The sequence below is a fragment of the Camelina sativa genome, chromosome 18, assembly GCF_030686135.1.
Source record: "Camelina sativa cultivar CO46 ecotype springtype chromosome 18, ASM3068613v1".
In the NCBI taxonomy this organism is placed as follows: domain Eukaryota; kingdom Viridiplantae; phylum Streptophyta; class Magnoliopsida; order Brassicales; family Brassicaceae; genus Camelina; species Camelina sativa.
The window spans coordinates 21,170,967-21,184,864 of record NC_141897.1 but is presented as its reverse complement, the minus strand read 5'-3'; the positions used below and the strand labels follow the sequence as shown (position 1 = coordinate 21,184,864).

The 13,898-nt window shown below is 33.8% G+C and overlaps 3 protein-coding genes across 3 annotated transcripts; all 3 read right to left on the bottom strand.

The window, feature by feature from the left end:
• Window positions 1-5: 5 nt before the first annotated feature.
• Window positions 6-4,140, bottom strand: LOC104762404 (uncharacterized). The gene is made up of 5 exons (XM_087498720.1): window positions 3,561-4,140; window positions 1,515-1,648; window positions 861-1,008; window positions 289-395; window positions 6-204 (listed from the first exon to the last, which is right to left on the bottom strand). The coding sequence occupies exons 1-5, from the start codon at window positions 3,859-3,861 to the stop codon at window positions 163-165; spliced, it is 732 nt and encodes a 243-aa protein (XP_087354846.1). The 5' UTR covers window positions 3,862-4,140; the 3' UTR covers window positions 6-162.
• A 906-nt stretch (window positions 4,141-5,046) lies between these two features.
• LOC104762403 (LRR receptor-like serine/threonine-protein kinase FEI 1) lies at window positions 5,047-8,712 on the bottom strand. Its single transcript, XM_010485681.3, has 13 exons — window positions 8,259-8,712; window positions 8,003-8,138; window positions 7,818-7,889; window positions 7,649-7,720; window positions 7,458-7,529; window positions 7,290-7,361; window positions 7,122-7,193; window positions 6,913-7,019; window positions 6,645-6,821; window positions 6,227-6,559; window positions 5,870-6,124; window positions 5,649-5,782; window positions 5,047-5,561 (listed from the first exon to the last, which is right to left on the bottom strand). The coding sequence occupies exons 1-13, from the start codon at window positions 8,344-8,346 to the stop codon at window positions 5,334-5,336; spliced, it is 1,818 nt and encodes a 605-aa protein (XP_010483983.1). The 5' UTR covers window positions 8,347-8,712; the 3' UTR covers window positions 5,047-5,333.
• A 1,681-nt stretch (window positions 8,713-10,393) lies between these two features.
• Window positions 10,394-12,624, bottom strand: LOC104762402 (tubulin beta-2 chain). Its single transcript, XM_010485679.3, has 3 exons — window positions 11,966-12,624; window positions 11,595-11,864; window positions 10,394-11,317 (listed from the first exon to the last, which is right to left on the bottom strand). Exons 1-3 carry the CDS (start codon window positions 12,357-12,359, stop codon window positions 10,626-10,628), a joined length of 1,356 nt encoding a protein of 451 aa, XP_010483981.2. The 5' UTR covers window positions 12,360-12,624; the 3' UTR covers window positions 10,394-10,625.
• Between the last annotated feature and the right edge of the window lie 1,274 nt (window positions 12,625-13,898).

Here is a 13,898-nt window from a genome sequence, read left to right as displayed (position 1 = left end):
CGTTCTATAAAAAGAGAACTACATATATTGAATGAACGTATTTATATAGTCATTTACATACGTTCAAGTTTATACATGAATCAAATATTTTTACAAGATTTGCATCAATATGTCTGTATTATATATCATCATTCCATCGTACGTGTGTCGCTTGATGTATCATCAAAATTTTATGTTTTCCTTCAAGTAACATACGACCGATTGCTGCAAAGAGAGCAAATATTGAATTATATCAGTACACTTAAATCACGTTAAAACCTTAAACGTAAACTATTCACCAAGACTTACGAGAAGGCAGAGGATGACACAAGCAGCTGCACCTGGGAACAATGCGTACCAGAAATTCAAGTGATGGAACTTTGCTCCATCAATGAACAATAGTGGTAAACTCGCCGCTAATTAAACATGATAAACCAAATTAACTCTCACAAGACTTAAATCAATTGATGAGAAACAAATGGATGAAGAAAATTAAAATAAAAAGGACAGAAAAATGTTAAAGAGTAAAATGAAGGGGACACCGACTAAGAGTTTCAGGTTGTTCTTTGTCAGCGGTAGTGTAGTTATTTTCTTTATGGGCTTTTTGATTCAGATCTTTAGCAACATGGGTAATAAAACTCAGATGCTATTTAAATATTTGCATAATTTTCTTTTTAATAATATTACAGTGAAAAAAATTGAATTATAATTCCATTCAATCACATCATTAAATACTTCTATAATTAACTAATTGGTGTTTGTATATTTTGGTTCTATTTGATTTGATTATATATATACTTCTTCGTTATATTAATCGAGATTTTTATTTTCTTTCGGATATATGTAAAAGAAAAATGAAAAAAAAAAAAAAAAAAAATTACCAGGAGGGTGATTGGCACGAGCAACGACCATGAATGCGATGGAAGCGGCGAGGGCAACGCTACGGGCGAGCCAACCTGGCCCGAAGAGGGAGAAGGCTACCACACCAATCGCAGCACAACCTATTTGAGCTATAAACAGATTGTATTTCTGAAAATATAAGAAACACAAAACACACACACAGTACTCCTCAATTAATTTGTTAAATAACTGATATAATGACAAAATTACCAATATTAAATAGCATATTTTTTTTGTTTTTTGGGTCAAATTATATAGCATCTAATACTTCCTACTTTAACATGATTTGATGGCTTAAATAGGCTGTGACTAATCTATCCAAGGACATGATAAAGCAACAAGAAAATAGTGGACCTCTTTATTCCATAGAAAAAGTGAAAGCTCACAAGAACAAAATTAGAAGAAAATCTTCAACTAGTTTATGGATGGATATAGAAGTTAGTGGGAAAATATTTCGTCTAACTAGTACTACTTTCTAATATTAACTATTTAATTCCTCTATGTTTGTTGTTACACCATTCAAATCCTAACAACTCACTTTTGGTAATTGCGTTGTCTTTTGTTGCGTTCAACCGAAAATAATAATATAATAGATCGCTATTATACATAACCAGTGGTTGAAACTAGAGATATACCCGAGCAGTAGGAGCAGAAGGAGTGGTGAAAAGAATGGCGGAGACAGCACCAAGTGGTGCAACCGACATTGAAATCCCTTTTGGAGATAGCATTTGATCAATTCTTCCCAATATCGCCATTGCCGCAAACGCTCCTACTCACAAACAATATTTATTATAAATTTTATAATTAAGAAACCAAAACAAATTGTATTATCACAACTCTCGTTTTTTCTAAGGGTCTAACATATATATATATATATATATCTATATATTTTTAACAGAAATGAATCCATAAATATTAGTACATGATAACATGCGTTAGTCACAAAAATGAAAAATCTATAACAAAACAACATATGTTTTGCAATTTCCATTAGCTAATTGTCTAAGTTTTTTTTAGTATATAGGAATACAGTAAAACCTCTATAAATTAATAATGTTGGGACCAATATATTTTATTAATTTATAGTGATATTAAATTATCTATAAATTAATAATAATTATTTTATAGTGTAAATTAATAATTATTAATTTATAGATATATTTTTAAAATTTTATTTTTTAAAAAATTAAGAATTGAGACTATTTTTGCAAAATAAGATTAGAACTTTGGATGTTATAAATTTTATGGTATTAGAATTGAATTTAAAATAATTAAAAAATATTATTGACAATGAATTACAAATATTATAGACAAATTCACTTATACACATATAAGAATATCAATTATCATATTTTAATAGTCTATCAAAATGTAAATGATGCATATTTAGAAATTGATAACTTTAAAAAGTTTTAGCCGTTTTATGAAATGTTATAGAATATTTTATATCATTATATATAGTTTGAATATACAACATAACAATTGTTTTATAGATACGAGGTTAAGAGAAACATACTTTACTATATCAGTGTATATATATATATATGTAAATTTATATGATTATTAATTTATGATATTATTAGGACCATATTTTATATAGGGATTTCAAAAAAATTATTATCTTATTATCTTATCAAATTTTGTTATTTTTTATAGTGTCCCGACTTTGGACTAGCAAAATTTATTAATTTATAATATATTAATTTATAGAGTATTAATTTATAAAGGTTTTACTGTATATACGCTTATTTCTAACCTACGTACTACATTGGTTTAATCGATTATCAATTTGTTTTATTCGAATCTTCAGTCATGACGTTATAAAAATAGTTAAATGAGGAATTTTGAGTTAATTTCCGTTGAAATTCAGATTAAGTTCAGACTTCAGACCATAGAGAGATGGTAATTATAGCTGCCACACATGAATATAATTTCATATTTAGTAGAAAAGTCAGCTATAAACCTTGATTAATATAAGCTCTCTGTCAGGCGTCAGCATAGGGTTTGACTATACGCAAACTAAGATTCTCAAAAACAAATTAATTTCTTTGACTACATGTATATTTCCCAGCATTAAGTTACTTTACAAACATAATCAAATATTACATGCCACGATCCAAAAACGATTAGTCGATATTCATAAAACTATTTGCCATATTTTTTCCAGTTAATAATGTTTTTTTCAATTTATTTAAACTTCTAACACTAATTTGCTTAACATCATTCCTAAAAACCACAACTTTTCTCTCTCTCTTTTTTTTTTTTCTTTTTTTTCACCACCACACGTTCTATAGTCAAATACCTATATTGTTTATACACTATAACAAAACGATAAATTAATCAAACTCGAACTTAGGTTCACATAAAATGACCATTTGGCCTTAGGAAGAGACACATTCTCAATCTCTCTGAGTCAGAAATTAATTTTCTAATTTTATATTGTTTGTGTGTCCACCTTTCCTCTCTTCCTTTTATTTGTTTTCGTTTGCTACTTTTATACCCTAATCACACTTCTTGTAGTTCTTCTGATTTAAGAACCAAAGTACATCAATTTTTGAAGATTGAGAAAACATTAGTAAAAGACTTATGATCTCAAATTTGACAAGGAAAAAAAAAATACTATTAAAAAGTATGATGTTAAATACTAGTAATTAGTATATAATTTGTTTTCAATGACTAACCAGCTGCAGGCCAAATGACATCACTCAGCAATAGAGCCGTAGCCGCCGCCGTCTTATCTGGCTTCCACGAGTCCCACGACGACGTTGTCAAGTTTCCTGCCGAAGCCACCACCGTGCTTATTTGTCGGCGGTGATTAAAAGTTGCCGGAGCTCTTCTTTGCCTCAAGAAGTCGTTATACGTAGAGATCCCGAGAAAATGCCGGCTAGAAACGTTGGCCAACATTGGCGTTGATTTTGAAGCCGCCGTAGAAGTGAGTCTCCGGCCAAGAAGAGGTAGTGGCTTCACGGCAACAGAAGCCATGACAAAATGGTTCTTTGAGGTGGAGAATAAAGATAAGACCACTCAAAAAGTGGGATTATTCTTTGATCTCTCTAAATATCTCTTTAGCAAAGTCTAAAAATACCGTTTCTCTCTGTTATCTTAACCAATAGGAGAGAGACAAGTGATACATGTTTGCATGTATTTATATACGCTCACGCAAATATGTGCTTATAGCGTAGATTAGCATATACCTTTTTTTTTTTTTGGTAAATCATTTACCAACAGAAATCGGAATTAAATAAATCGGAATTAGGTTATAAGACAATAGCATATTTTTAATAACTAATATATAGTATTAGTTTTGCAATTAATTGATTCGGAATTAGGTTATAGTTCATATTTTTCCTTCTTTATTTTTTTGAACAATTAGGTTATATATACAGTTTTTTTATGTAAGCGGAAAAATAGACCAAAAAAACTAATTAATCTCCAAAATCTGTAGTTATTGATTCACTATGTCAGTTTATAATGGCCAAACTGAAAACCAATATCTGATTGCTTAGTTATAAACTACTTATGTATGAAAATCAAATTTTCCAAGAGTTACGAGTAATTTTCAAAAGGTTCTAATTGACGATATCTCATTGGTCTCTTGTATTATATTTAATCAACTGATATAACATATTCATGTACAAATTTATGAGTGTATTAACATAAATATTTGAAGAATAACTTTTATATCAATATTTGTACGCGTAGATAGCAAAAGCATATAGGGCAAAAAAAAAACATTGGCCTTTTAAGAGGTGGATGGGGCTTGGAGATGTACGAAGTCTCTTCCATTTAACGAAAGGTCATCTGCTTATTCAGAAGATATTTTAAAAAATTCGAGGGGAAAAAAAATCAAGAAATTATCAACTCTCTCAAGTCTCTAAACACAGCTTCTTTGTAAAATCTCAGCATTTCTGGATATCATTTCAAAGTTATAAGATTTGCTGAAAAGTACCATTTTCTTAAGAAAAAGTTTAAACTATTTTTAGTCGACCATTAACTAGATCCAAAGACAGTGTTTTGTTCTAATATTTCCGAATTTGCAAGAATAACAAAAAAAAAAAAAAAAAAAAAAAAAAAAACATAATCCGAATCCAATTGATAATTTTAATCTACACTATATATATATTTTTTTTGTCAACAATCTACACTATATATAGAGAGAGAGACAGGTAAAACAGAACAAAAACAATAAATAAATAACAGAGCTCTCAAGTGTCCTCTGCTTTGAATATTGAAAATACAAGAGAATGGATCGTTTACGTTTACAAAAACATTAAAAAAAGTGCACAAGAACAATGAACCTCAATAATCTTACACTCCACCTTCATATCTAATTTACATACAAAACCCCTCCATCCCAAACTACAACATTCATAACAGCAACAACAACAACAACGAAACCGTCGTGGGATTGAGATTTACCGGTTACTTTTAGCCATGCATAAGCAAGCGTCCCCCTAACAGTAATCAGACTGAGAATCATCGTAGTAATCGATCGCAGAAGGTGACATGACTTCTTGGTCAAGCAACTGAGCCACCTGGTTCATAGCTGGCCTGTCCTCAGGGTTAGCGTCTGTACACCTCGCCGCTATCTCGAGCAATGCCTCAACAGAGTCTTCGTCTACATCGGTGCATCTCTTGTCCATCACATCCTCCAATCGATTCTCTTTCAACACAGTGTTCATCTGATATAACAAGTCACATTTTCTTAGAAAACAAATCTTATGAATGTTAAAAACAGAACGGTTCTTGTCAGAGAGGTGTTTTCTTACCCATCCAACAACATTCAAGCCTCGTTTAACGAATATTGGATCCGTTGGTCTTTTTCCAGTAACAAGCTCAAGGAGAAGAACTCCAAAGCTGTAGACATCAGACTTCTCTGTCGCTCTCCCATTTTGTAGATACTCTGTTTCCAAGATTTCATCATACAACAAAAAAAGTTAGAAACTATTGAAGTCTAAGATTCAAAAAGGAAGTTGGCAAAGAACAGAACCTGGAGCAAGATAGCCAAAGGTGCCAGCTACCACGGTGGTAACATGTGCGTCTTCATCAACAAGAAGCTTTGCAAGACCAAAGTCCGAGACTCGAGGTTCTAGTTTATCATTGAGTAGAATATTGCTTGATTTGATATCACGGTGAACTATTTTAGGACTACAATCATGGTGTAGATACGCTAGACCCCTCGCAGAACCTAGTGCTATTTTCAACCGAGCGTTCCAATTCAACAAACCATCTTCTTGAGCTCGTTCTTCAGAGATAAGAAACCAAAAAAAAAAAACAGAACAAGATCAATACACATTGCAAGACCAACAATGAAAGATAAGAAGATATGTAGAAGTGCATTTATTACCATGGAGAAGATCGTCTAAGCTCCCCACGGTAAGATAATCATAGATGAGAAGTCTTGAAGATGGTAAGCGGCAGTATCCACGTAGGTTCACTAGATTGATGTGTTTGACACTTCCCAAAATCTCAACCTCTCGCTCAAAAACTCGGTCTGATCCTTGTCGACTCCTATCTATTTTCTTAACCGCAAAGGTTCCAAGATCGTTCATTACCATTCGATAAACCGTGCCAAATCCTCCCGAACCCACAATGTCTTCCTCATCAAGAGACTCTAGCTTCTCGATCAGCTCAGTCGAGGAGTATGGAAGATCTCCATGGAAAGTAATTAGCTTCTTACCTTTTTAAAAGACAATTTAGCAAATGGATTAGCAGCAAGAAAAGAAATCAGTAAACTAGTTTTGTCTCTTTTATGTGGATCTTACTCGTTTCGGATGGTTCCTTTTGTTTCTTGACTTCGGTGTACTTCTTTACTGTTATTTCTTTCTTTGAGAGCATCCAAATCCATAGGAACACAAAGATCACAATGAATGCAAGAGCCATTGTAGACATTGCTCCTATCAAAATTCCTTTAATCAAGCGTGAAGACCGCTTTGGAGTCTCTGTGAGGATTTCAAAAGATATATCAAGAATCAGAAAATAGCTAAAGGAGGTCTCAAGAACCGATGAATTAGTTATTTAATAGGAACTTGCCTGATTCATCATCAGTTTCTGCATGAGGAAGAACAACAGGGAAACCCATTGATGATCTACATGGCTTGTGAATTTGCCGGCCACAAAGATCCAAATTACCGGTAAATCTAACCATAAACACACAAAACCACAGTCAGAAATAACATTCTAGTCTAACATTAGCACATAAGATTTTTGAAACCAAGAGTTTTACAGACGAGAAAGCTCACGTTTCAACACCAAATCTGCTGAGAACTCCTATATCTGGGATCTCGCCAGAGAAAAAGTTGGTTGACAAGTTCCTGAATCAAACAGAGAGTTCAAGAAGAAGAAAAGTAAACATACAAAATCTTGCATAGTTAACATATCTAACACACAAGATTCTGATTGTAACTTACAAGGAGCGTAGTCGATTCAATCGACTAATTGAAGAAGGAATAGAACCTTTCAGTGTATTGCTTGATAGATCCCTGAAAAATATCCCAAAGCATCACAAATTCTTTAAAATGATCAGATTTGAAGAAAATTAAAGAAAGCAAAATACAACCACAAAATTTGAATCTTACAATATAGTAAGAAATGTAAGGTTGCCAATATCCGGTGGGATCCCTCCTTGAAAAAAATTTGCTCTCAAATACCTGAAAACATGTTTAAACAGATAACAATGGTCATGGCTCAACACTAACTAAAGGTTTGATATATTCCCAATAGTAAGAGAAAACTCCAACACCACTAATCAAATTTTTTACTGACTTACATAGCTCTGAGCTCAGTGCAATTGGTGATTTCATTAGGAATTGTTCCATGTAAGCTGTTCTGATGAAGTGCCCTACATAACTCCAACCGAATTCGAATTAAAACAAACTACTTAAAAAAGATACTAAATTTTAGCATAGAGAACAACTCTACAATAATAAATAACTCACAGTCTCTGCAATCTACTAAGCTTCCCAATGCTAGGAGATATAATCCCACCTAGTTGCATGTAAGGTAAGTTTCTGCACAATCCAGGAGTTACAAAATCAAAACCACGATTCAGGTAAAAGAAAGAAGTTGAAAGTGGAGAGAGAATGTGGTAAAAAAGAAGAAAGAAGAAGAGATTCTCTCTTACATAGAAACAACTCTTTGGTCTTGAGAATTACAGGAGACGCCAGTCCAAGAACAAGGTGTCTCATCTGAATCTTTCCAGTTCTCTAAAGAGTTCCTCGTATCATTAAATCCACTCTTCAATTCCAAAAGAGCAAACCCTACAAAGATCAAAATAGTTAGAAAGAACTTCTTGATGATCAAATCTCAGATTTCTCACCAACCAACCAAAAAAAAAAGCAAAGGACTTGAGAGTAGTAATAAAAGTGTATTTGACTAACCATCAAGAGTGAGGGCAAGAGAGCAAGAAACCAAAAGGGTAGCTGTAGAAGAAATCACTAATAAGAAAACCCAATTCGAGATACCCATCTTCCCTTAAAATCCCACAGATTCCAAAAAAGAGAAACTTGTTTTTAGGCTTCGATACGAAACAGTAGAGAACAAAATCAAAGAAAAGATGAGATTTTTTTTTTTTTTTATTAATTCCCCCAATCCCTACTTCGAGAGAGGCTAGTGATTGGGAATGAGTGAGAAGGAGGAAGAGGAAGAAGACTCATGATGAAAAATATTACTTTTTGTTTTTCCTAAAAAGAATTCTTCTTTTATTTATTTATTTTTTATTTTTCCCTCTTCTTTTGAGAGATTTTTTGAAAATCTGTAGGTGTGTAGTGTAGTAGGACTCTCTCTCACCTGTAGAGCTGTGCAGAGGAGAGAGAGTCAAAGACCCGTTGTGATGAAACATTTATTCAAAATTTCTCTCTTTTATCATCACACTCGCAAGTATAATTTTGCAAAAACTACTCGCTATCGTGATCGAAAAGGACACGTGTTCTTCATGTAAAGCGAGTGATTTTAGAGATTGTACTTGAGACGCGAGTGAAAGCTATCTGAAACTGTGTCGTTTTTTAGTTTTTTTTTTCGTCGACTTGTATGTAATTTACTTTGTCTGAGTCTGATGAGAGAGAGATCTGCTGCAATGGAAAAAAAAATGTGTAATCTGACGAAGAGTATTAAACACTAATGTCGTCTGAATTATTTTCCACTGTGTAACTAATACTCCGTCTGTCTGATGTTTGGAAGCTTTTACACATTTTAAGAAAATAATAATTACTGAATTTAAATATATTTTTTCTTTTGATTAAAGAGATGCTCTTTGCGTTTCAAAATATAAAATGTTTTAGAGAAGTTTTTTTGTTTCATAATATATGATATTTTCAAGTTTCTATGCAACTTTTAGATTAGTTTAGTATTTTATATTATACGGTATTGTTTTTGATTGGTTGAACTTGTTAAAAGTAAAGATTTCTTAATCTACATGTTTTAGTTAAAACATCATATATTTTGAAACGGAGGGAGTGTTATTTAATTTTAAACCAATAACAATTCAAAATTTTAAATATTTTCAATGATTACTTCTTGAAGTTTACAAAACATCAATCTTTGTGGGACAAAAAAATATCTCAAAAACATCAATCTTTATGAGACAGAGGGAATAATAATTTTCGTACCATCATTATTTATTTGCATCAAAATCATATTTAGAGATTTTGATGCAAGTGAAAGCAAGTGATTTTAGAGATTGTACTTGAGACGCGAGTGAAAGCTATCTGAAACTGTGTCGTTTTTTAGTTTTTTTTTTTTTCTCGTCGACTTTGGGATTATTGATGAATCATAGACGAATCAAAAATGTTGAAAAATCAGCGGATGAGTTGTGGTTAGGGGTGAAATGCCACTCGAACCCAGAGCTAGTTGGTTCTCCCCGAAATGCGTTGAGGCGCAGCAGTTGACTGCAACCAAAATGGGCCGAGCTCATATAAAAGAAATGAAGTAATCCAAAGCCCAAAGGCTTAGTCAGGCTTCCAGCCTAAGTTATAGTATAGTATAGTATTTGTTTATTTCATTAATGTAATTTCCTTGGTAGTTTTAATAAGATTTTAGATTTTTTAATCATAGGACACATAGATATATCAACCGGTCACCCTAAACTGACTAATTGGGGTATCATTAACTTTGCAAACTGATTGAACCAAAATAGGAGTTGGAATGGTATTGGGCCTTTTGGCAGTTTAAGTGGTTATACAACTTATAACATTCCAATTCGTTCATATTTCATAGTTGATTCCGACTTCCGACTAACAACAATAACAGAAATGAAAACGGTGTTAACATTCAAATGAAGAAAGTTATAGGCGCTGTTGTTACTGTTTTGTTATAACAAAGAGGTGTCACATTAATGGCGCTGTTGGTATAACAGAAATGGAAACGGTGTAACGTTCAATATTAATAATTTGATTTGGTGTCAGACATGGAGCTGAGCCAGCAGATCAAACCCGAATTCCTTAAGAGATTACCAAGAGAGATAGCAGTAACATGCAAGTGCAGATACAAAGACCAAAGCGTGGAGACAATGCAGATCTTTAAAATAGTACTGAATACTTCAAAGGCAATCCTAAGTGCATAGAGAGGAATATTAGGACTCATACAAAAAAAGCTTAACGAAATAACGAACCAAATTTAGGAACAAAGTACATAAAAAGATCCAGACATGTCAAATACAAGCAGAAAAAAAAAACCTGCAACTGGTAGTTGAGGTTAAAATAGCAAACGACTAAATTGTTTTTTTAAGGCGGGTTTAAACTAAATTACTCTCAGTACTCTTCCTCCTGTTGTTGGTATTCACCTTCTTCCTCGTCCTCGTACTCACCTTCTTCATCGGCAGTTGCATCTTGGTATTGCTGGTACTCTGAAACCAAATCGTTCATGTTGCTCTCTGCTTCTGTGAATTCCATCTCATCCATTCCCTCACCAGTGTACCAATGCAAGAAAGCCTTCCTCCTGAACATAGCTGTGAACTGCTCACTCACACGCCTGAACATCTCTTGGATCGATGTTGAGTTACCAATGAAAGTGGAAGCCATCTTCAGACCAGTAGGTGGGATGTCACAGACGGTTGACTTAACATTGTTGGGGATCCACTCGACAAAGTAGGACGAGTTTTTGTTCTGCACGTTCAGCATCTGCTCATCAACTTCCTTAGTGCTCATCTTGCCACGGAACATAGCAGAGGCAGTGAGGTAGCGTCCATGTCTAGGGTCTGCAGCACACATCATGTTCTTGGAGTCCCACATTTGCTGGGTGAGTTCAGGAACTGTGAGGGAACGGTACTGCTGAGAACCTCTTGATGTGAGAGGAGCAAATCCCACCATGAAGAAGTGAAGACGAGGGAATGGGATGAGATTCACAGCAAGCTTACGGAGGTCAGAGTTCAGCTGACCAGGGAACCTCAGACAGCAAGTGACACCAGACATGGTCGCAGAGATCAAGTGATTCAAATCACCAACTGCATATATAATAACAAAATCACCATCTAGACAACGCATATATAAACAAGGAACAACTAATCTTAGCATTTGCGAAGAGCACAATAGCAAATGCCACTGGAAACAGTAACAAAACAAATAGCAAATGCCACTGGAAACAGTACCAAAACGATAGAGACTTGCAGATCAGAAATTACAATGACAGAATCACTATCTAGACAAACGCATATATAAACAAAGAACAACTAATTTTAGCATTTGTGAAAGACTAAAGCAAAATAGGATAGTGAATCTTACAGCTAGGAGTAGTGAGTTTGAGAGTCCTGAAGCAGATATCGTACAAGGCCTCATTATCAAGAACCATGCACTCATCTGCATTCTCAACAAGCTGATGAACAGACAAAGTAGCGTTGTAAGGCTCAACAACAGTATCAGAGACCTTAGGCGAAGGGAACACCGAGAACGTGAGCATCATCCGATCTGGGTACTCTTCACGGATCTTGGAAATCAAAAGCGTTCCCATCCCAGATCCAGTTCCTCCTCCCAACGAATGACACACCTGGAACCCTACAAAAGCAAATACCACAGTTCAGAACACTCGTACAGCCATAGTAAACCCTAAAATCGAACAGATCTAGAAAAAGAAGAAGAAGAAGAAGAAGGATTACCTTGGAGGCAGTCGCAGTTCTCGGCCTCCTTGCGAACAACATCGAGCACCGAATCGATAAGCTCAGCTCCCTCAGTGTAATGACCCTTAGCCCAGTTGTTACCAGCACCAGATTGGCCAAAAACGAAGTTATCAGGGCGAAAGGTCTGACCGTAAGGTCCAGATCTGAGACTATCCATAGTCCCAGGCTCCAAATCCATGAGCACAGCACGAGGAACGAATCGACCACAGCTAGCCTCGTTGTAGTAAACGTTGATGCGCTCAAGCTGTAGATCTGAGTCACCAGTGTACCTACCGGTTGGATCTATGCCGTGCTCGGCGCAAACGACTTCCCAGAACTTGGCACCGATCTGGTTACCGCACTGACCACCCTGGATGTGAAGAATCTCACGCATCTTCGGTTGAATGAGAGTGGAAACGGACAAGAGAGATTTGGAGAGAAGAGAGAGAGAGAGAGAGAGCTTTTTAGGGTTCTTTTGAAGAAATGCAAGTAGTGTGAGTGAGTGTGAAGGTCTTTTTATTATTGCTCTCTGCGTTTTTTTTTTTTTAATTCTCTTTTTTTTTCCCCCATTATTAATTATCTCTATCTCTAAGAGGCGCCGATTTTGTTTTTTTCCGAAATTTCAAAATTTGAAAATGGTCCGTTTCTTTCTCTTCTGTAACTTACCAAAATTTTCAACATTATTATTTCAAATTCGAAAATACGAATTTTGTGATTTTTTGACAGGATATTAAAAAATAAAATACTTTTTTTTTTGTAATTCTATAATAGTGTTTATAAATTTTGGGCACATGTTTTTGGCAGGCTTTTTGGGCCCATACAGATACATATATTTAATGGAAGAGCACATGTTGATTTGCTTGTTTACAAAGGGAAGAGAACGTGTTGTTTGCTAAAAAGACGAATTTCACTTTATCCAAAACTATTTATGTTTGTTGAATCGATGATGGTGGTAATTTAAATAAGTAAGTAAGAAATCCTATTTTCCTTCGTAAGATTACAATGACAATGGCTTTATATATATATATATATATATAGCATCAATAGTTGATAAAAATGAAGTAAGACAATACAAAAGATATGTGTTGATGTGTTTATGAGTGAACATTTTATAACTATATAAAAATGTCAAAATTGCTTAACCATATATATCGTATTTTCCTTTCAATAATTAGTTAAATACTGACAATCAGATGAAGCTCTTTTGTTTAATCTAAAGTGTTTGGGTTTCAAATTTGACTTGAAAGTTGGGCCCAACTGGTACTACCTAAAAGCCTATTATCAATTATCTGACCCAAAATTTAATTGGTTGGAACTTGGAACTGATGATAATTGTAGCCGAATCAACATTTATCATGTGACTTAACTAAGCTAGGCTTATTAAAAAACGTTTTAACAAAAATGAATAATCTAAATAATGGCTTTCCGAGAAAACTGTTTTATCCTTTTTAAGTAAAATATTTTGAGTAATATAGTTATCAAACATACCATGGGTGGGCAAAAAAACCAAAATCCGAAAAATCAAACCGTAATAAATGGTTTGGTTTGGTTTGGTTATAGTTAAATCTAAAAATCTGTTTGGTTTTTATTTTAATTAACCATTTGGTTTAGGTTTGGTTTGGTTAAAAACTGTAAAACCGAATGATTTTTGTGGTTTTTTATAAAAAAATTAGAATAATTAGTTTATCAAGCTTATAATTTTATATTGTATAACAATATCAATAATTTTTTTCTTTATTGTGCTTATAGTTATTGATCTCCTATTAATCTATGGAATTACAAAATTCTAACTCTAAGTCTCTATTCCCTAACCTATATATATTCATAATTATTTGTTGTCATTGTATTTGTTCCTCTTACATGCGTCTCCTCCCGTGCAAGTCTGCAACTCAAACTACCAAAGGTTTATTTTTTGTTCTTTTTGTTTTTTGTA

Coding starts and splice junctions, on each gene's coding strand:
- LOC104762404 (XM_087498720.1), bottom strand. CDS start 3,861: ATGGCTTCTGTTGCCGTGAAGCCACTACCTCTTCTTGGCCGGAGACTC. Junction 1,009..1,514: donor CTTCTGCTCCTACTGCTCGG/GTATATCTCTAG, acceptor TTATATTTTCAG/AAATACAATCTGTTTATAGC. Junction 396..860: donor TCGTGCCAATCACCCTCCTG/GTAATTTTTTTT, acceptor ATGTTTAATTAG/CGGCGAGTTTACCACTATTG.
- LOC104762403 (XM_010485681.3), bottom strand. CDS start 8,346: ATGGGTATCTCGAATTGGGTTTTCTTATTAGTGATTTCTTCTACAGCT. Junction 8,139..8,258: donor TCTTGCCCTCACTCTTGATG/GTTAGTCAAATA, acceptor TGATCTTTGTAG/GGTTTGCTCTTTTGGAATTG. Junction 6,125..6,226: donor CTTAGACGATCTTCTCCATG/GTAATAAATGCA, acceptor TTATCTCTGAAG/AACGAGCTCAAGAAGATGGT.
- LOC104762402 (XM_010485679.3), bottom strand. CDS start 12,359: ATGCGTGAGATTCTTCACATCCAGGGTGGTCAGTGCGGTAACCAGATC. Junction 11,865..11,965: donor GAACTGCGACTGCCTCCAAG/GTAATCCTTCTT, acceptor TTGCTTTTGTAG/GGTTCCAGGTGTGTCATTCG. Junction 11,318..11,594: donor CAAACTCACTACTCCTAGCT/GTAAGATTCACT, acceptor TTATATATGCAG/TTGGTGATTTGAATCACTTG.